Source organism: Pezoporus flaviventris, unplaced genomic scaffold (genome assembly GCF_033815535.1).
Source record: "Pezoporus flaviventris isolate CSIRO_AGI_PZ_B2104156 unplaced genomic scaffold, CSIRO_AGI_Pfla_v1 ptg000002l, whole genome shotgun sequence".
In the NCBI taxonomy this organism is placed as follows: Eukaryota; Metazoa; Chordata; class Aves; order Psittaciformes; family Psittacidae; genus Pezoporus; species Pezoporus flaviventris.
Window position 1 is genome coordinate 77,019,935 of NW_026892550.1, and position 22,203 is coordinate 77,042,137.

The 22,203-nt window shown below is 39.0% G+C and overlaps 1 protein-coding gene across 1 annotated transcript in view; it reads right to left on the reverse strand.

The window, feature by feature from the left end:
* ST8SIA1 (ST8 alpha-N-acetyl-neuraminide alpha-2,8-sialyltransferase 1) overlaps positions 1-22,203 on the reverse strand; it is a 117,235-nt gene that overhangs the window by 50,831 nt on the left and 44,201 nt on the right. Inside the window, exon 3 of the mRNA XM_061444398.1 lies at positions 2,997-3,106. Coding sequence (XP_061300382.1) covers positions 2,997-3,106 — 110 coding nt within the window. The remainder of the gene's footprint in view (positions 1-2,996; positions 3,107-22,203) is intronic.

A 22,203-nucleotide genomic window follows, 5' to 3' on the forward strand; every position in this document is an offset into this window, starting at 1 on the left:
TCAATAATTAAATTTCTTTCACAGGCCAATCTCAGATGCATTATTTAAACATATCTAATTCCTTTCATCAGTAAGTCTCATTCCCACCTTGTCTGCATGAAATATTAACAAATGGCCTGAGTATCCAGAGGAAACTGCAAGGAATCAATCGGTTGACAGAAACTTCTGCAATCTTTAGATTGTTTTCCTGAACAGGTCAGCAGAGTGCCGAGTGTTGTGCAGGTGAGGAACACACCAAGAAACAAAAGACTCATCCTAAGAAATTCCTTTTTTGTTATCTTACTCTTGCATCTGGTACTCAGGAGTAAGCATGTGAACATACAGAAAAGAAGGAAGCATCAGGCATTTCAGGCCAGCATTTTTAACACAAGCCTAAACGGAAGACTGGAACGTATTGGTCTGCCATACAGAAGAACAATATGACTTAGACACAGCCTTCAAGTGGGGAAAAAAAGTAATCCAGAGGCAGAGTGACACTGTCTTTTTCACATCTGAGACCTTCCAACTCATATAGGTAGGAACAGCTGCAACGGTAAAATGAAAGGTATGCTTTGACCCCCACCACGCAGAAATGGCTCTTCTCGGTTTGGTTCAGACAGAAGCCTATTTCCCCACAGGTGCAGAGAATCTAGGCAACTTGGCTGATGCATGTGAGCTTGGTAGCTGCTGCGTGACTATTTTTGAATGTTATCATATACTAAACACTAGGGACTAATACAAATTTAATATGTAATTGCAAACACTCATTTTATTTTCCTCTGTGACACCTTGGCCAACGTCAAGACAGTAACTGCATAAGGCAGCTGAAGACCATGTTTACTTGTCTACAAACCCCAAAATGACTCCTCTCCACCTCTCTGGGAGACAAGCAAACAGCAGCAGAGCCATGGAAAGCAGTTGGAGGAAAGGGAGAACTGTGAGATGTAGAAACAGTTCTTCAAAATCTAATGACAAGAAAAATGTGGCTCTTCTGTCAAAATACAGACAAAAACATTGCTTAGGGTTTAGTACCCAACATTTCTCTCTCAAAATAATCATTAGCATGAAGGGAGGGGAAAAATAAATTTATTTACTTAGAAATAAAGTTTACTAACTTGAAAACTAGCCAAATGTCAGAATAGCCTATTATAACCACGCTACCTAAACACATAGACCAAATGCAATGCACCTTTTTCATTGCAGATGCAGTATGCTCAGCCTTAGGGCCTGAAAACTGCTGCTCTTTTAATCTCTCTGTTGGTACAACTGAATTTGTAGAAAATTCCCAGCAACAAGATGAGTTCAAACTCATTAATTAATCCTGGTGATGACAATAGATCAGAGACGATGGCTGCAGTCATATGACAAAGCTTATGGAAGTACACTCAAGTGAAATCACAAAACCACGTGAACTGAAGGAAAGAACAAGGACAATACCTGGCATGACATTTCGCACTGCAGAAATATTTTCAAGATGTTACACAAATTTCTTCTTTTTTTTAATGAAAGATGTTATGCAAGTTACTGCTGTGCTCTTTCTCAGCTCTCAGATTATCAAAATCAGCTTTAGAAAAGATCAACTAAATCCTGTCTTCCACCTGCTACAAAAATACTTTCTCCCAGTAGTGCCTTAGTTGTGACCCAAAAGAACTGAAACATTTTTCATAAATATGACCGCACATCACTGATACTATACAGCCTGAAGGCAGCTACTGGGATTTTTGCAGGATCCTCCCTATCAGTTATTTCCAATTCAAAATAAGTTCTGCACAGGTAATGGTTGCTCTACCCTGCCTGGAAAGAAAAAGATTTTTCTGATCAAGCTGCAACAACTGATGGGTTTGTTTAAGTTTTTCTAAACAAAAAAGTTTCTATTGTTTTTGTAACTGATTGCTCCTGCAGCATTCCAATTTTCCATTGCATCTAGATAATATTACCATGGTATATACCCTGCAGTTTCTTATATTTAGTTTGTGGAACACCCAAGGAGTTTTGCAGTAATGGCAATCAGCACACTGCCTCTCTCTCCCTGTGCCTTACATCTTCTCTTCTGTAAATGCTCCAAGTATGCTCCATTTCCTTTTGCCTTTAGTTTGTTGTATTCCTTTGCTTTAACACTGAAGGCATTTTGCATCTTTGAGTTGCAAACCTGAAATCACAATAATACTGTTTGGTTTGCAGAAAATTTGTATGGCTTTACAATAAGCCATTGGGATCTCACAAGGAGACCCACTAAAGTGGGTGTTCATTATGTAACCCTCCCAAATCCTAAAGAAACCACATTTTGCAATCTCTTTGGGAGCACTCCTCCAGTTTCTCCCTTGTTCATGTTTAACAGGGAAGAACTAATTTCTGTCTTTCTTCCTTACAGAATGCAGACATAGAAGGTGCCAAATTCAATCACGAAAGCAGCAGCTGCTTCAGCATCCCTCCTGACAGGTTCTTATAACTTTAGGAAGGCTGGAGGGAAAGGAAATGTGAGGAATTCCAAAAACTCTGCATCAAGGAAAGGAGAAAAGGTTTGGCCTTTCATCAATCAGCCATCCAGAAATCAATCTTGAGGGAAGAAAAACATAGGGAGATTTGAGCTTGTTCCAGCTCATGTCTTTAAGCTTTTCCCTATAATTCAGTACCTACTAATGCATATGATGGCATTTAGAGTTGCAGAAGACAGAGAACAGGATGAGTGGCAGGATGAGACCCTGCTTAATGCTGCATAATTAAAAGAGAATAGCAGCTCCTCAGTATCTGTGACACTGCACAATCTGCCACAACCTGAACCCACACATATGCAGACAGTCCCCCCACTCTACAAACCCATTTACAGAAGCCAGTCAAAACTCTCTTTTTTGCCTCCCCTCACACTTTGATCCAAATCACTTGTGTAAAGCATCCTGCAAAGGGGGCGGGGAAACAAAGCAAATTATAACTCATTAATCACAACTGAATAGCTTTGAAAAGTCCAAGATTTAACAGGGGGAAAGGGAGACAATGTGTCATTCAGGTTTCTGTCTTACCGCATCACAAAATCTGCTTGATCTATTTGTTTTCCGCAGCCGCTCTTTTTCAGGATCCCACCATTTCCCACCACAGAGCATTTCTTCAGTGGCAGCTGGAAGGGAGTAGCCTAGCAACACAAAACAAGGACCAGTTTGACAGAGAACACACATATCTTTGTAGCAGCTGCTCCTGGAGAAGCCGGGGAGCTGGCAGGGCTCAAAGTGAGGAAAGAAAAGGGAGAATTAGGAGCTAGGGAAAAAACAAAGTACAGAAATTAGCTGGTAAGTAGATGTAGGACAGGTCTTATCCCCACTCCCTAAAGCAGGACACAACAGACGGGATACAGAAAATAACATTTCTGCTAAACCAAAACTGCCTAAGGTCAAGAGTTAGATACTGACCAAGCCACGCAGAGGGAGCCTTCTAGCCAAGCTGCAAGGACACAGGAGAAATAAGAAAACAGGAAAAAATAAAAAAAGGTTCCAGGAAAGTGACCTTCCTGAGCTGATATATAAAAAGCACTGGGAAAGAAAGGAAGCAAGGAACAGGGAACAAGGTGTTGACAGACAGGCACTGGGAATCTGGGGTCACCCTGGCTCTCTCTGTGATTGTTTTGCTGGGATAGGTCACTGTGAAGCCTTAGGCAAAGATATTTAGAGCTTGACAGCAACTCCTTAAACGCTCAGCTGCCCAGACACAGGATAAATTAAAATTAGAAAGAGACCATTTTAACTAAGGAACTCTTGTAGCTGCTTAGCAGGGCATAAAAGAACAAGGTCAAATTGTCACACTAGCCTATGCAGTAATAAATTAGATCTGTGTAGCTGTCTTCATTCCAGAGGATCCCAAAATTACAGGTGGGACATGTTCCTGTTAGCCCCAAGTCATTCACTTTTAGTGATGTCAGGACAGTCATTTAAGCAGCACATAGTGCAGCCCAACATATAAAAAACAAAAAGGTGGTGAAAATACACGTGAATTTAAAGCAGTGCGATTTAGCTACAGAATGGAATTTTTTTTACAATATAAGAGTTAATATTCTCTTAATGCAAAAAAATGTATAGGGATTTTTTATGTATCAACCCTGTCAAAACCTGACTTTGCAGTAGAGATAGAAATTACTACACAGGTCTCCAAGAATGCAGATGCCACAGCAACAGGATGCACCACCACAAAACAGTTCTCCTCTCCAGGAGGAGAGGGTAGAATGATGGCAGCACTTGTCCTCACTCACATGTACAGAACAATGTCTGACATTGCATCATGTATTCGCCAAGCACTGTCATAGTGTACATGGTCCAGAAACAGATCCCGCATTATAGCATAAACTGTATTTGTTAGGAATTATCTCTGCTGTCTTGCTTCTTCATATTTATTTATCTTCTTTTCTCAGCAAACTAAGTTCCATTCAGCCAGTATAAAGCCACAACCTCCTTTCTAATGAAAAATATTAATGCATTTTTTCTAACTCTGGATTAAGACATGCTAAAGCAGAAAAACAAATTTTAGTTTCCTGAAGCCCAGCCACCATTAGGAGCCCAGTGACAACATGGCAGTGCAATACTGAGTATGCAGCTGCACTCTTGTTCTGCATCTGCCTTGTCAAGAACAGTTTTTAATATACACAGTTATTGAGCTAGGAGCATATCTTGAGATTCAAAGGACACCTCATCTCTGAGGTGACCCTGGCCAAATGAGAGCTCAGATACTCAGTAAAGGCTGGGGGAGGGAGGGGATGGGAATCAGAGGAAGTGTAGAAGAGATACATCTTATAAATAACAGTACCTTTCTTATTCAAGATATATCAAAGCTCCTTCCAAGGGAGCTAGTTATACAAAGGCAAGACTGTGACAAATCTCAGACAAAGGCAGCAGTTATTAAGCCTCACTTTTAAGAGTTGTGGACACTGTCCCATAAATTCTGTGGCTTTAGTACGTGTTGAGTGGCTTTAGATGTCCCAAGCTAAACATTTAGGAGCTACTAAATGCTTCAAGATTCTCTGACTTGCAAGCAGCCTTTGAGATTGCTTGACATGACCTGCTGTCCTTCAAGGGAGGCTTACACCCTGTTATGTTCAAAGATAATAATATTCGTTGTCATTTGCATACATTCGTTTCTGTCGTGGTGTGACGTGAAGCTTTGAAACTCTAGTCCTCCAGAGAGTCCAAGAAACAAAAGAACAAGATCAGGGCTGCCAGAGTGATTTGGGGGAGCCAAAGGGAAGTAAAAGAGGCAGATAAAATCACCACAGTGGATGCCCCTCTGTCTAACCTGCAAAGAAATCCACTCACTCTGTGGACGTTGGAGGAAAATGAGGCTGAAAGCAGTTTTCTGTGAAAAGCCAGCATACCCACAAGAGGTCACAGACACTTATGCCTCACTCAGCGAAGCCCTGTAGAGTTCACAACATGGCACAGACATCAGACAGAATCTACACGCCGGTGTTTACCTTAAAATGTTCAATGGATGCCTTTTCCAGAAGGCCATGATTTTTCTTCAAACATTTAAATCACAGATCTATATTATTGCTGGGACTGCAGGGGCACTTCATGAACTCTGCCCCGAGTCTCTTCATCCAAACAAACTGCCTGCTCATACACAGATCATACAAGTGAAACTCAAGTACTGTCCACAAGCAACTACAAAACATATTGCTCCTTTTTCTCCCTACAAAAGCCATTTATCTTTTCCCTCTCTGGTGCAGGATGTTCCTGCGATGGCACACTTCCCTCCCCTCCCCCATCCAAAGGATGCTAATGGGACAGCCAGCACAGATAAAGGCACTTAGAGGCTCTTCAAAGCTAAAATGCTGCGGGCTTCATTCTGTGACTTCCTCCCATGGGCATTCAGCTCATTCCTTCCTTTGGGCGGCCCAAAATTGGAAGTGCAAAATGCTTAAAAAAATTGCAACAGAGTTTACCTAAAAGTAGCTCCAGTCCTAACATGCAGCAGAATTACTCAGCTTTTCACATCACTCCTGGGCTTTTAAGATGCATCCTCTAGCTGTTCCTACAGCTGGCTTGTCAGCATATGTACTGTGGATTTAAGGTTGAATTTAATATTTAACTTATTATCTAAACCTAGAGTTATTTTACCCTTTTAAGGGTAAAAAAAGCATCAAAGGTGGGCTCCAATAATGATTTGTTTCTTCATACCAAGTGATCTTATGCTATCTTCATAGTGTGGGGGATCTGCCTTCAGATTTTTTGAATGCTATGTTGGGGTTGAAGGATTAGAAGAATGTTACAACTTCCTCCAGAACTAAACCGGTTGCACTTATTTGTAAAACAGATTTGGGCATTCCTTGTAATTTCAGTAAGCGGCAATTTTCAATCAAAAGTGTTAGACTTCTAACATGATGATGCTATTTAGAGATAATACTATATAGTAAACCCAAGTTTGCTTCTAGGTTTCTATTACCAGCAAAATATGTTTCACAGGATTTACAAAAAACTCCTCATGCTTTCCTTCTTTACCTCCCACAGTGTAACTCTTTGCTAGGCAAACTGTCTGCTCATAGCTAACAGCATATAAGTTCTCACATTGTGGGGATCCAGCTGTCGTCTATCCTAAATGCTCACAGAAAAGCTCAGCTGTTTTTCTCCTTAGAATTATAAGGTGGCCTAACAAATGCTGCCTTTGGGCTGTAAAGTTGTAGCAAACACATTTTCATTAATATTAGCTTCCTGAAACTCTTATTTTCATCGTCAACATATTTGTTATTTTCTTCATTCATAAAATTTTAACAAACAGCTGGAGTCTTGTGGGTGGACTAGAAAAAAAATAGCACAGTAGCAGTTTACCTAGTGGAATAGAGAAAAAGTAAAAATAAAAACCAACTCATCCCCATTTTTTAAAGCAATCATTACCGTAGAATACACAAATATGGTTAACTAAAACCACCTTGCATACTGGGAATAAGTGGGGTAAATTCCCTTAAAAAGTAATTATCAAATAAGTTCAAAAAGGATTAAATAAGGGTTTTTTTAAAAGGCATCTCCAAACAAAAACAAAGAAAGGTCCCATTGTTTCATTTTCCCTGGTTTAAAACAATGAAAATCTACTGATAATCAATGAAGATGTTCCAGTTCATATTCATGTAAAGAAAGGAACCTGCACACAATCCTGCAAATTCAATGACAAATAAGCACAGAAAGCAATTAAGACTCTCAATTGAATATGAGACTAATTTAACAAAGCATCTATCCAGCAATTCACTGATTAATTTCATCATTCATCTCAGCAGAAATAAATCATTGTCATCAGTTAAAAGAACATTACATAGTACTAACAAAATACCATTTATTTTAGATAATGCAACTCTAATTTGCTTTGATTTCGTTGTTACATTGCTAATGCATTAATTTTTGCCCACTCTCTGCCAAAGACATTAATCAGCAACCAAATTCTTACTGGGAAAAATTACAATATTCTGTCTGATTTAATGCTGAAGATGTCAAAAACACTGAAAACACTGAGAACATAAATTAGAATAGATTTTAATTTTTATTTTTTTTAATAAGCATCCTGAATTTGCAAGAAATGCTGTGGTTTTACTGTCCCTTTTCAGAAGGCAGAATCCTGATGAGAAGGGCGTTGTTCGACTGATTTTCTTAAGGAGCCAGCAAAACCCTGGGAGTTAATGAGAAGCCAAGTTCTGCTCTTAACATTTTCTTGCACCTTTAGAATGCAGCTGACACTTTAAAGGCTAGCTCTCTATGTGTCAACCATAGGCAACAGTGGCCTGGCTTTTTACACTGTCAGACATGGCAGGGTAGCAAACACTCCTTCTTCATTGTTTACAAATCATCTTCGGTCTGATGGGCCTTTTGTTCCTCCTACAGAGCTGTCAAGACATGACAGCTTGACAGCAACTGGCTCCAAAAACCATCACTGTCGGGGACAGGGTATTCTCTATAGGGGAATGTGGAACGTGGCTGTGGCTCCCTTGTACCGGAGCCAGAGCGAGAATTGACAGCAGCGAACACCAGAGAGGACGGGAGGAGCTGCTCCTCCTGAAAGAGAGGGCTTTTCAGCCCGTCTCCTACACTATACCACCACAGGGAGACAAATGACAATCTTCATCCTATCCTTTAGAAGTAATTGTTATTTTAGCAGAAAAATACCTGTTTTCATTAAAAACAAAACAAAAAAATGCTTAGGGTTAGCATTTTTTTTCTGTGAAAACTTTTTTTTTTAATAAAAGATGGGCTTTCTTCAGGAGCATTTCCTTTAAAATTGGGTGCACTGTTATCTAATAGGTCTCACATGTGCGAGCTTTTCAGGCATTTGATATATAAACCTATTTATTGTCAACCTGGCCTTTCTGGTCTTAGCTACCAATTAAAATAACTGTACAGAGTTTGAAATGCATCTAAAATATTAACAATAATTTAGAATTTACTTCTGTATACAGAAACAGAAGAAACGTGGATGAGAATGAAAGTGTCTTGAGGGCTGGAAAGGGAGAAAATCTTTTCTGTATCATAAATCTTTAGCAAATGTTGTGGGTTGGAACATACATGAATTTGAACATATCAAGAAACCACAGATACTTTACTGGCATATTTACCAAATTCCATATAATTCCTAAATTGTTTAGTGTTCTTATAAACCTGCATTACAAAAGCACATTAGTGAAGCTGTGGAAAGTTATAGGTTCAATGTGCAAAATCTGTCAGAACCAGAATGTATGTTCCACTGAGAGTTGCTAAATGTGTGTGCTAGCTATAACTTGGATAGAATTCTCTATAGTCCACCAATATATGGAATAATGTGTGATATTTTAAGCAAGAAGCAAGCCAAAAACTTTGCTTGTATGGTAATGCTGTCACAAAACAGAGGGATAGATATAAGTATACTTACAATCCTTTTGTGGAACAGTTAAGAATTAAGCCCCTGCCAGGCTGATCCCAGGCATGTAACACCCTGGCACATGCTGTATGTAGCATGTGTAAAATAATTATGATCATGTGTATGATAATTATGAATATTAATAAATAAGCCAGGTATGATTTTTCACATTCTCATACTACCAAACCTCAATATTTGATGACAAAACAATTGCCACAAGAAGAAACTCTGATGGTGACTATGAAATCCCTCTAGGAGACAAGAAAGAGATCCTACCATGAACCTCCAGCTACCTTATTTTCTGTATTGATTTTTTTTACTAGTTTCTTTGCTCCCCAGATGCACTGCCAACTAAGAAATACTGAAATCTGAAGCTCATTTCTTACACAAAAGTGGTCCAAGTGGGGCAAGCTTCTTTGTAGGTCCCTACAAGGATGTCTCAGTCATGACAGCTGTGTCTTTATCAAGGATTGAAGTGGAATTAAACATACAAGCTCATGTAAACTCTGTGCTCCTCACAAATATGTACTTCAGGCAGTATTACTTTTTCTTGAGATTAATATCTCATGAGATATTTCTATGCGGACACAGGAATGAAGAAGAACGCTTAGGAGACTGAACACGTTACTCTGCTGCTGCAGGAAAAAATCTTGTACCCAAAAGAATACATGGGTTATTAACTTCAGAGCGACCACACACCATAGAGGAAACACTTTGCAACATACCTGCATATTCACAAAAGACACAGATTACCACTAACTGGCAGTCACTTTTAGCTCAAGCTGTACTTTAAGTAGAAACTTCAAAACAGTGTGAACTCTAATAGCTTTCCACCCAGCATGAAGTCACTGTAAGTACGTGCTGTGAATTAGAAGAACCTTTCAAATTGCTATTATGGCATTTAATTCAATGGAATCAACCAGCCCAGTGTGGGGATTATAAGGAAAATTTAAGAAAAAGTTTGATAAAAACACAGGCACAAAAAAAATCAAAACAAAAACCAAACCAAAACCCAATCATCCAACCCCCCCCCAAAAAAAAAACAAACCAAACCATGCACATTTGAAGATTGTAATTGTTTATTTTAGAAAACAGACTATTGATGGTGTATCATAAACAGCATTTTAAACAATGAATGCTCCAGGAATGTGAAAAGAATTCTCCCTTATGAGACAAAAGAGACATTAATGGGTGGGAGAATGCGAAGTTTTGGGAAATTTCTGGATCCGAAGTTTATGACTTACAATGCACTAGGACCACAAATGTCAGAGTAAAAATGATAAAAAAAGAAATATTGCTTCATGATTAACTAAAAAAAAAAGGAACTCAGCCTACTGGGTGCAGAGAGGGTCTCTTATTTTGAAAGACATTATAGCTTTCAACATTTCCATGGCTTGAGCTGCATTCCCTGTAAGCTCTACAGAATGAAAAAAAAATAAACGTACAAATTCCTCAAGAAACAGCTTGACCAGAATTTTTAAATAGCTGCCTCCATTGGCTTCCCTAACTGTTTGCTCATACACTTGAACAACACACTTGATATTTTTTCTTTTTCAGTTCTGTGTGGTAAGAAGGATAAACTTTGATTCATAGGTCAAATCAAACTCTGCCAACAGCCATTTGCTGAGAAACTCTCAGCAAAACCTTCTTTTCACCTCAACTCCTGGGACCACCAGATGCCACGACGAGCTTGGAGGAAAACCCCATTCATTGTGTGGGGTTCTCAGCCTTGCCAGCACCCTCGAAGGTAGGTACACAACACCCTCCTGCTTAGACTGCAGTTGACTTGGGCTCAAATACTCACATTGTGCAGCACTTATATATCAGGCAGCAATTCACACACACCCCCACCCCCACCCCCTCCAATTCTCTTGCACTCGAAGGTATTAAAACGTGGACATACCAGGTATTTCAGTGTTTTTTTTTATATTGCATTCTGCTGAATGCTTAGCAGCAACCCCTAAACAATCTTTGGGGCTTAGACAGCAAACTTTCAGATGCTGGTTTTAAATAGTTTGCCCATCCTCCACTCTTTCCATGTTCCTTTCTTAATCTGCTCCAAATCTGAGCAGAAAAAGCTATGCCCATCTAACTGTATACACCACGGTTGCACTGATGCAATGCTCTCAGCTTAAGTCAAAAAAAAGTGCACCGAAACATTTTTGAGTTTTGACTAGGCATTTCACAGAAAGAAGGGCAAGCACAAATCATCACTTCAGGGGAATGGAGTGGTTTAAGCCCAGCCAGCAACCCAGAATCACGCAGCTGCTCGCTCACTCCCCCCCTTTCCTCCCCCACCACTCCCAGAGGGATGGGGAGGAGAATCGAAACAATGTAACTCCCACGGGTTGAGATAAGAGCAGTCCAGTAACTAAGGTATGACACAAAACCACTGCTGCTACCACCAATAATAATAAAGATAAGGGAAATAACAAGGGAAGAGAATACAACCGCTCACCACCTACCGACAGATACCCAGCCCGACCTGAGCACTGATCTAGCCCTCCCGGGTAACTGCCCCCAGTTTATATAGTGAGCATGATGTGTGGTGGTATGGAACACCTCTTTGGTTAGTTAGGGTCAGGTGTTCTGTCTCTGCTTCCTCCCAGCTTCCCCTCCTCCCTGGCAGAGCATGAGACTCACAAAGTCCTTGGTCAGAGCAAACATTACTGAGCAGCAACTAAAACCATCAGTGTTATCGGCGCTGTTCCCAGGCTGAAAGTCAAAACCACAGCACTGCACCAGCTACTAAGAAGGAGAAAAATGACTCCTACTGCTGAGCCCAGGACAGGGGAAAAAATACTTTTTTAATGTCTTGCATGTCTATTAAACAACAAGAGTAGTTACTATTTTACAAGAGTTTAATGAGTTATTCTGCATGTCTGGGAAAATGTAGGATATACTTTTAAACTAATATCCTCCACTGAAGCATACAGTGTCCTAGCTGTGGAAGTTACTGTGTGTAGGGGCAAATTTTTACTTTTATACACAGAAGTTTTTGTTATAGTAAATAGCTATTATATTCCAGTTAGAGAAATGTAGGTAGAAAACAAATAATATGATTGCTCAGTGACAAAGTCCTCCAAACCTGATGTATTTTCTCCCTCAGCAACTTCAGGATGGAAGAAAAGGAACAAACCAAAACAGACTAGGAAAATTGCAACTATCTACTTACTTATACCTGATGTAGTAAAAAGTAGACAATGTACTCTCATGATGAATTATTCTCTAGTAAGAGTGTGGGACAACACACAGCGAGCAAAGATAAGAAAATGCTTGGGAATTTTGCAAGACCAACTATTGTTCAGTAAACAGTACTATTCACTTATTTACCAGGATTTACAAAGGATTTCTCACGGCAGTTTCATATACGTACAAGGGTATTGCTAGAACCAACCCACAATGAAACGCACAGCTACTAGGCATTTCAAGAGCAACCCTAACCCTGTAGAACTGACGCAAGATGAATGTTTCTACAGTCTCATGAGCAGAATACAAATGCTTGTGAAACATCCGTAACCACAGCCTGCATTGAATGTGGGTGGGGGTAGGAAAGACAGCATGCAGGAGGACTCGGAAGAAGGTGTCAGGAGACCATCTGCATATATGTGGTTGATTTATTAAAAAGCTCATCCATCTATAGAAACACAAAGTTCTCTAAAATCTTATTAGTAGCACACAGTATATGCAATAAATAAGGTTAGTTTCAGCTCGTAAAAAATATACGGGGCTTCCAATTCTACTTGTATAAAGGACAATAACACTCAAACAATGGAATGGCTCTCTGAATTCCTGAAGGCCCTCTGATCCCACTGGTATGAATAGGGAGCTGCAGTAAAGGAAATCAATCAGCTTATACAGGTACCAAAATAGGGATTTAGTTATCATGTGATAGACACCTAAGTTTAAAGCTCTGGCTTTTACTTTTCAGACTGTCTTAAAAGCACTTCCATTTAGCTGGCATATCAAACAATGAGCTTCTACAAGGAAAAGCTCCACTAAACAAAAAACATTCTTGCCTTTGCTTTACCCCTAAATAGTTCAAATGAATCAAAGACATCTATTGAGTTTCACTAGTTAAAAAGACATCAAAGACAACTAGCAAGGATTGATCTTTCTGCGAAATTTGCAATTAGAGTTTGAGCAGAGTTTAAACACTGAGATTGGTTTCTGGCAGCATGGAAGAACTGCTGACTTTCTTTAATACTTGCAGACACATTTTTATTTCTTTTTTCTTCTCTATTAATGAGAAAAATTGAGCCTCTTAAGAAAGCTTTACCTACAGATATGGAGGAAATTCCTAACTATTTTAAGACAAATTTTACAATAAGGATGCAGATTTATTTACTGATCTTTCTTGGTTAAATAAAAAAAAATCATTTCCACTTATTACGATTAAGTAAATGTAGTTAAACAGCAAAGATAACCACAGCAAAGAAAGTATAGCTAAGATATATTTTAGGGGTTCTGGTATTTCAAGCTGTTTGGAATAGTTTATGGGTAGTGTTTGGATGAAAAAGCCTTGTGATACTGGGTTGCCCAGAAACATTTGAAAAAATCCAACATGCAGTGTCATCTTACAGAGTGAGTGGGTTCATTTAAATGCAGTACTGAATTGATTTAAACAACAGCATGAATTCAAAGAAGTGAGCAATGACTTTTTTTTCTCCCCATAGCACACAGTCAAACCAAATACATAAAATGCACTAAGAATTAAAAACCAGTTTGAGGAATCAGTAAATGTACCCAGCTCCAAAGAGTCATTATTTCTGCTTCAGTTCAGGAGGCTGCATCAGTCTATATCTTACATCTTTATCCTGTCCTTTATCCACAAACATAGATGGCATGTGAGCTGGCTCATGTAACTAACAACAAAAAAAGTTGACCTATAAGAGTTGAAAAGCAAATAAACATAGGCAAGGAAAACAACACAAAGAATTTTAAGGACTGCACATGAAACAAGGGCATAGGTCTTCATTTAGAGCACTATCTCTGTTTAGAGGAGTCTTTCTGAAGAAATGTAGAACCAGGGTTAAAAGACCTTGCTAAAAAGTAAAGAAAGTGGTTAGTAGCATAACTGAATTTACATATAGTGAGTGACTACCGAACTGTTTAACAAGGAATGTTTACCAAACAAGGAAGCAATTAGACAAAAGTGCAATGACATGCAGTGTCATGTCTAAAGGTTATGAAAACAGAAGAAGCTTAGAAGTCCAGGAAGGCAGAGAGAAAAAGCTGTTACAATTACAGAATCAGTGAAATTTCCATAAACTATTTTTTTCCAGTAATGAAAACAAAACTCTTTAGTTTTCTTTTCACCTAGAGTCATGAAAGTAATTCATGACCTTGTTTAACTTATCATAATCTCATTTGAATAAACAACAATTTCTGTATCAATAATAACCCGCTTAGTAATATAAGATTAAAATGGGAAAAAGTGTCATCTCATTATATAAGGGTGTAGGTTTCCCAAAATGCAAACAGAAAGTGTCATTTGTTACAAACCTACACAAAAGTCCATTTGGGGCCAGCTCCTCTGATGGGAGCACAGCAAAGCAGAGGGGCTAGGCTTCAGGGACCAAACCCAACCTAAGATTGAGGTCTCAGTGGTGTAGTTTTTACGTCAGACTCTGAAAATTAGAAGTTAAGTTAAACTGAGCACACTGAGGCAACTGCAAACCTACTGAAAGGCAATACAGAACAAAATTAATTTCACACATAAACATGCCTTTTCCCACTGACTTGGTGCTTCCCTCAGTTTTAGTATCATATAACTCAGGTAATCTAGTCCAACCTCCTACTCCAATTTGAAAACTGGTCAACATATGGTGTTTCTTACGTGCTTCAGGGTCTCTGCATCACTCAGGTAAGTCTTTAACTGTCATCTGCTGTGTTGTTTCGCTGACCACCCCCTGCAGCGAAACACCCCGGGTCAGTACCCTGGCCAGCTCCGAGCGGCAGCCGCTGTTCCCCCGGGTGATCTGTCCGTCCCATCTGCCTGTCCTGTCCGGTCCCATCCCCGACCCCACCGCTGGCGGCTGTCAACCTACAAGGAGGGTCCAAGTACTCGCCAAGATTATCCTAGTCTACATAATGGGAAGCGCGTTAGCTTTTCACAGGTTTTCATAGTAGTAATGAACTGCATAGCTCTCTGAGGCAGCTTTTAATACTTTTTTCGTATCTTGATTATCCTGAGCAAATACAACCTCTGTATTCTTGATAGCACTTTTTCGGCACATCTTGCTCATGCCATTCCTGTTCTGCTTTCCATTCCTTGGGGGGGGGGGGGGGGGGGGGGAACAAAACAAAAAAGAAACAACAAAAAAAAAAACCAAACACAAAACCTCACAAAACCCAAACTCTTAGGGGCATAATTACATTCATTGAGAGAAGAGTTTAAAAAAAAAAGGATGTGTTATCCTCTGTTCAAGGTTGCAATTTGGAGACCACAGTGTCAAAAGTTTTAATGAACTGCAACTTTCTTCTGCGAGTTGAACAAAACACTGGAAATCAGAATAACCACAAAAACAACATATTGTTCTTTGGTGTTTTGCTGGTTTTTTTAAGTTATTGTTAGACTCAGCAAATAGTTTTTCATCTTTCTATTAAACTAAAACTAACTTTATTTTTCACTAAAAGCTATTCCCAAAGCACAAGCAAATCTAGGGCAATCTATTGAATGTCAAGATGACTCACTCTGCAGGAAGCAATTAGCATAATAAGAATGTGCTGGATTGATTACTACTGAGCACCACAGACCAGCAAGATACTTGAGGTCTCCAGAGGATTTTCTCTCCTCTTAGTTTTGGGGCCTGCTTTAGCCATTTTCAAACACTAGGCTGCGGAGAGAAGTTTCCTAACAGTAAACATCTGGGCCTTGTAACTTGCAAGAGGAGAGTGGTGAAAGAGCAAAGGACTTGGAGTTTATCAGTGGAGAAGGTCTCCAACTGGGATGACAGGCCATTAATTAGTCTCATGCTGACCCCAGTCTCAGTAATTGCTAACACATAACACTAACATTCAAACATGACAGACATAAACATTTTCCCAGACTTCTTTCCCTGGCTAAGAAGACCACCCCACGCTGCCTGTTACACTCATTGTACTGCTTTAGTTTTCATATCTTTACAAAGAAGTCACAGAATATATGCCATGATCTTCCACTCTTTGAAAACTGACTTGTCTAATTTTGATACTCCCCAAACTTAATCTTCTAACTTTTCCTTTAGCTTCCTTTATTCACATGAGGAATCTCATGGAAAAAGACAGCACAGGCTTGTGGTTGGCTTTTGATCAGACATGTAACTGTGTCCTCTAGTTTAGCCTTCTCACAGTATCTCTATTTTTAGAGCTCTCTCAGTCAATTAAAGAGATATTGAAGTCATGTTGCTCTCCACTCATGTCTGAATAGCCTTTAAAGGGCAGACTTAAAATGACATTGTGAATGTTTATATTATATTTCTTCTCAATTGTATCCAGCTGAAAATTGTCACACTAAAAAAAAAAAAAAAAAAAAAAGAAGAGATTCTTTTTCCCCTAGGGATATAATCTCTCTTTATCTCTCAAAATATGACCCAAGATTAGAAAATCAGATTAAGTTTTTTTCTCTTTTTGTATTTTTACCATCACTAGTAAAGATTCTTCAAAAGTGGACCTCTTAAATCTCCCATTTTTGTGCTGGTCTCCTGACAATGCCATTCATGATACCCAGAAAGAAGACTATTAGACCATTCTACTGAAACAAACCAAGATCACAACAATACTGTGCTTTCTTTCTCAGTAAATAAGAGTGTAATGACTTCAGAATATGCAGAGGACAAGTAGATTAAATAGATTCTTTTTCCCCCCTCTTCTACTCCCAATTACATTTTCATGCCGTTCAACATACCCTTTTCACCAGGAACAAATGCGACTCTGTCTTGGATTGCTATATCCTACACTTTCTCATCTCTTTTACTCAGCTCCTCCACTACTTTAGCAAGGCATGATAATGTTTGGGTATTCACCTTCATTGTTTCTACCACCAACACAGGTAAGATATATAAAAGACCCATAATAAAGCTTTTCTGTCTGGTGCATCTCCGAGATAGTCAAAAGCTATGGCTGGTTTAACTGCACTGGGAGTTCTTTGCATGCTCCCCTGAAAAAGGAAGCTATTTGCCAAAACACAACAAGCCAAGGCAGAAGAGTACCTGGGTACAGCAGCATACTGCATACAGGGTGGCACTAGCATCCTGCAACCACATATGGGATAGTGTCATGGTCATATTCCCGTCCACAAACCAGAACTGGAAGCCGTATTTCTGACCTGTCTTGTGCTGTCACACTGAGAAGAGTGCTTTCTGAGAAGCAGCTTTACCAAAGACAAATTGCATTTGTTTTGAAGGCAGGAGGCTAAAAGCAAGCAAAAGAGGAGGCAAAGAGAAGGGGTTTGCCCTATGTCCTGGAAAAAACATTGCTGATGTCACCAAACTTCACCTCTGTTACAAACTGTGCTAGTCCCCTGGATTTACATCACTTGTTTGGTGTGAAATAAGATCAGTTGGGCCATCATCTTTGTTCAAGGCTTCAAGGCTAGTGTAGAGATAGCATGGATGCCCATAATAAGTTCACCAAATCTGAGGCCTCTGGTAGGGAGGATAGTAAAAACCTAGGAAAGGTAATGTTCCTTCTTGAGCTGAAGTGAAAGACCTGTGGGTTTTGATGACAGAGAAGGCAACCTGGAAATAAAGACAAGGTCCAGCACAAGACTGGTACTCCTTCAGCCCCTTGGATGTCTAGCAGAATAACAGTACTACATAAAACTGCCTGAAGAGTCTGATAATAGGGATCAGTCTTACTGTACAGAAGTTCACACATATAACATCTTCCTTTCTTTCCCTTCAAAATCACATTGTTTCATTTCAGAGTTAAATTCCAAAATGAAACAATACCAAAACTACTGAGTTCATTGAGTTTTTGTATTCAAATCTTGGAAGCCTGTGAAATTTGCAATTTCCCTTTTATAAATTAAATCAAGATTCAGCTGAAAAGTTTAGGGATATTAATGAATTAGTGGCCTGCATTTTTTGCTCACAACGAAGTCTAGTTGCAAAGCTTCCATTTAATCAGTTAAAAATTTTACCAAGGTTTAAGCCAGAAGAGGATACTTGCTGAAAGAACTGACTGGCAGATACTGCACTCCAAATACAGCAGTGAAGTGAAGAGGAGGTTGTTTTACAACACCATGCTAAAGATAAATTAGCAATGATTCTACATCAGAATTCAAAATGGGCAAGCCTTTCACACTGAGTTTGACAAAGCAGTGGGTCACAGGCTACAGTATTTTGTTTAAATCACTTCTCCCACTCCTTAAAATTCAGACATCCAAATTCATCACATCGAAGGAATGCTACAACTCCACTGAACTTGCAGTAACTCATACACAGAGGGACTTGACACAGAGCTACAAGCTTGCTGCATTACCAGAGATCTTACAGAACAAAACGCATGTGCCTCAGGATAGGAGCCATACTCTGTCAGGTCATCCAAGGGTTAAGATGAAACTTCCTCAGACCTCTCAGGCTCCAGATGTTATGAATGAGACACAGTCTGCATCATATTCCCCCACTACAGTGCCATTAATATACAAGTCAGTCACTTTCTCCTGCTTTAGGAGTCTTTATCCCAAGTACACTGCCTGACAAGCACACAAGTTGTTAAAAAGAGAAGCTGCAGTGTGACTCTCGCCACATTCTTGTGCCCATAAAAAAAAACATGAGATGACATTTCACCCGGGGCTGCAGCCTTGCCTCCCAGAAACATCTCACAAATGTCACAAGTAGTTGCACCCACTATCTCAGAGTTCGGTTAACTTCTCCACAAACACCTCTCTGACTCTTCTCACTGAGAGGCCTAAGGAATAGCTCCATGGAGTTTCCATATTCGGTGTGCAAAAGCTGAGAAGATACTCTTTCCAAGAGCATCGCAAGATGAAAGTGTTCACGCAGCATCTCTCCCTTTCTCTCTGCTGTCATGGACAAGAAAGCATTCCAAAATGAAGACACACAGGCAGGCAGACAGACAGAAAGGTTTTAGCTGAGGCCTGTAGATCTGTCTGGTATGAAGGACAGACTTCTAATTCAAAAGCTCACACCTCAGACGGATAAAAGAATCCTGTAATTCCAGCCAGAAGCACAAGTATATGTGAAAAAAATATTAATCTGTAACACAGCGAGTTTTCAACAGAGATTTCATTAGTAGGTACAATACTGGCAGTAACTTCCAAAGTGCTGAATGACGTAATTTTATATTCACGTATATCACATCCATATACCTAGCATAATGACAAAAATGCAATTGCAGGCTGTAATGGCTTGGAATAAGCATTAAATAGGGAAAATGATAATGAATCAAGTTTTTTTTTAAAAAAAAAAGCTCCATAAATGAATGAAAAGAATATCACAATGATTTTGCAATAAGCATAACAGAAGTGCAAATTCTCATTGTTGACCCAGCAGATGAGGTAATATCCTACACAGCTGATTGGACACCCAAGAGATCCTGACTTTCATTGTCTCTAAACACTGATGTAATTTATAACTGCTTGCACACCCAGAGCAGTGCTTTAAAGAATCTAAAAAAAATAAAAGTAAAACTCAATCATTCAATTAACAGTCCAACCAGCCATGAGGATAGAAATTAAAATGTTTTCTCCATAAAAATCGGTATTTTCTAGAGTGAATTTAAATTTAGGATAATGGCTAGTATTTGTCAGTATTCTGACTGCAATCAGTGTGTGTGTTGTATTTAATTTCTGGTTTGATTGTTCATGCATTTCAATGATTTGGTAGGGTAATATATGTCTCTTGTCTGCACTGTAGACCTAGGTAGCAAGTGTTCTGAAAATCAGTATCTTAAGCTATAGTGATGTATTTTGGTATTGCAGTTTGACAGGCAAAGTTGGCACTTCTATTCCCACATTTATACTTCTGGAGATGGTGGAAATAAGATATATTTTGAATGCAACATTGTGTTACTGGAACTCATTAGTGGAGTATGATAAGGACTCCAGCATAAGGAGTCCTTTGTATCCAGAAGCAGTAACTGTGCTTGTAACAGGGTACCTTCAGCCTTTTAACACTAACATGCTGCAGTTGAAGCGCCATGACTGTGAAATCACCAGATGCAGCCATACAGCTTGAGGTTGAGTCCTGTCATAAGGGTTCCCACTACCTTTAAGACTCCTGCAGTGGAAATAATGGCACAGAGCACTTTGCATCTGCAGGTGTCAAAATATCCAAGGAAAGATGTTAAGTAAGTGTATCAGATAGAATAATAATCGTCATCATACATATGCTTGGGATCTGATCTACAAGCAGCCTTTCCATGGCACCCCAAACACAGGCAATGGGGATTCCAAACTCCAGAGAGCCTATAGGCTTGCAATACAGCCTCCATTGTAACTCATTTATGTTCTGTTCCTTCCCTCAAATTAAAATTCCTCTTCCCTATTCAAATGAAACTGTCACAAATGATTCCTGACAAGTCCCAAAGGAGTGGGAAGAATATCAATGCACAGTGTAAATTGATCTTAACACACCACCAAAGTAAAGAAATCTTTTTTCCTGAGTTCATCATTTTTGCAGAGACAGCTTTTTTCTCTCTTGACTAAGTAGCTAGACATCTGTTGAAAGCAAAACATAAAGATATGGCAATCAAAAGACAATTTTTAAAGTACTAAACCATGGGTTTTAAATTTACTCCTCCTGACACAAATTTGGAGTGCACTGCCAGTAAATGGTACTTAGGTGTATGTTAGTGAAGTGAAAAAGACCCTGAAAGCATAATTTCAGAGAAAATGCTTTTTGAAAGAAAAAAAAAATCCATGAATTCTGGCAGAAAGGCTACTCATCAAAGCCACACACATACCTGTCATGTTTTCACAAGTTAGAATGTATTTAGCTTCCCTGAAAGTACAACAGTAAATGGAATGTTGACCTATTTGCCAGAAGATGGCAGAAACTTCTTCAATTTACAGCTAGGTAAAAGGGCTGTTAAGTGACTGATTTGGATTGCTGTTAAATTAGGAATGTGGCATATCTTGGATTTCCTGTATATATTCAAGTTTTAAGATTAAAAAGTTTAAAAGTTAAAAAAATAAGCCAAAACTGGCCTGGCAACATGATACTTCACAAAATTGTTTGATATGGTTTCCAACAAATCTGTAGCACATTAAAATAATACTTAATTCACTTTAAAATGCCACAGACAAATGTCATCACAACATGTTAATTGAGAATGGAATCAGGGTCTTTTTGTGATCTAAAATGATTTTTAAAAAAATCACATAGAAACAGAACAAAGAAAGGAATTAATAGGGTGCCTATACTCTTAAATAATGGGTTGGGGAGACAGCTAACAAGAGGGGATATTGAATGTTCAGATGTGCAAGAAAAACAGTGCAATGTTAGAAAAACAGTGCAATGCCATAAAGAAAAAATTCCCACTGCAAGAAAATTCAGAAAGTAAGTATGAGCAGCAAGATTCTAATTGTGGAGTATTAAAGAAAAGCAAGACTCAGTCGAACTTAGATAAACCCCAACTAATCAAAACTCCTGACTGCATGTGTAGTCCTTCTGCAGAATCACCATTTCAGCTTATATTGTCTGTGATTAGTAAGTGCCCCACCTGTTTTGACTTTACATTGCCTGCCGAAATTTAGCAACTAGCCAGTTACATTTCAGAAGTTAGTGCATCAAGCACTGGATATGTGCTTAAAATCCACCAATCTGAAAGAAAAAAAAAAGAAAAAAAGACCTTTTCAGGACAATGAACCTTCTCTAATCCTCTTTCACCACTGAGTTTTACTGAACAAGACTGGAAGCTCAGTGGCTTAGATCAGGCAAATACAGAATGTACCAAAACCTCATACAAACATTCAAAACCTTTAAGAATTGTGCACTCTTTCCCCTGGACATAGCAAATCAATCATATAGCATACATCATATATGAATATATGTTCATCAAACTAGAGTTCTGCTCTAGGTTCTGCTAATAACCTCATTACGTTAGGTAACTCTTTGTTTCCTCATCCATAAAACAGAGCAGTAAAACCTGTATTGTGGAATCTGCAATGAAAAAGTGCTTTACAAGATCTAACCCTAAGTTGCTTTAGACAAAAAATATTACCTCTCCTCACAAAGTTTGGTTTATCTGTGTTCTTATACCTTCAAAGCCACAACAAAGCTATCAGAATAATAGGAGAACATTATTAGGCAGTATTACTACGGGAGAAACAAAGACATCCAGACAACAAAGAAACAGGCAACAGAAAAGCAACTGCAACTCCTACCTGACACCACTCATCAATAAATCATTTTACAGTTGAAA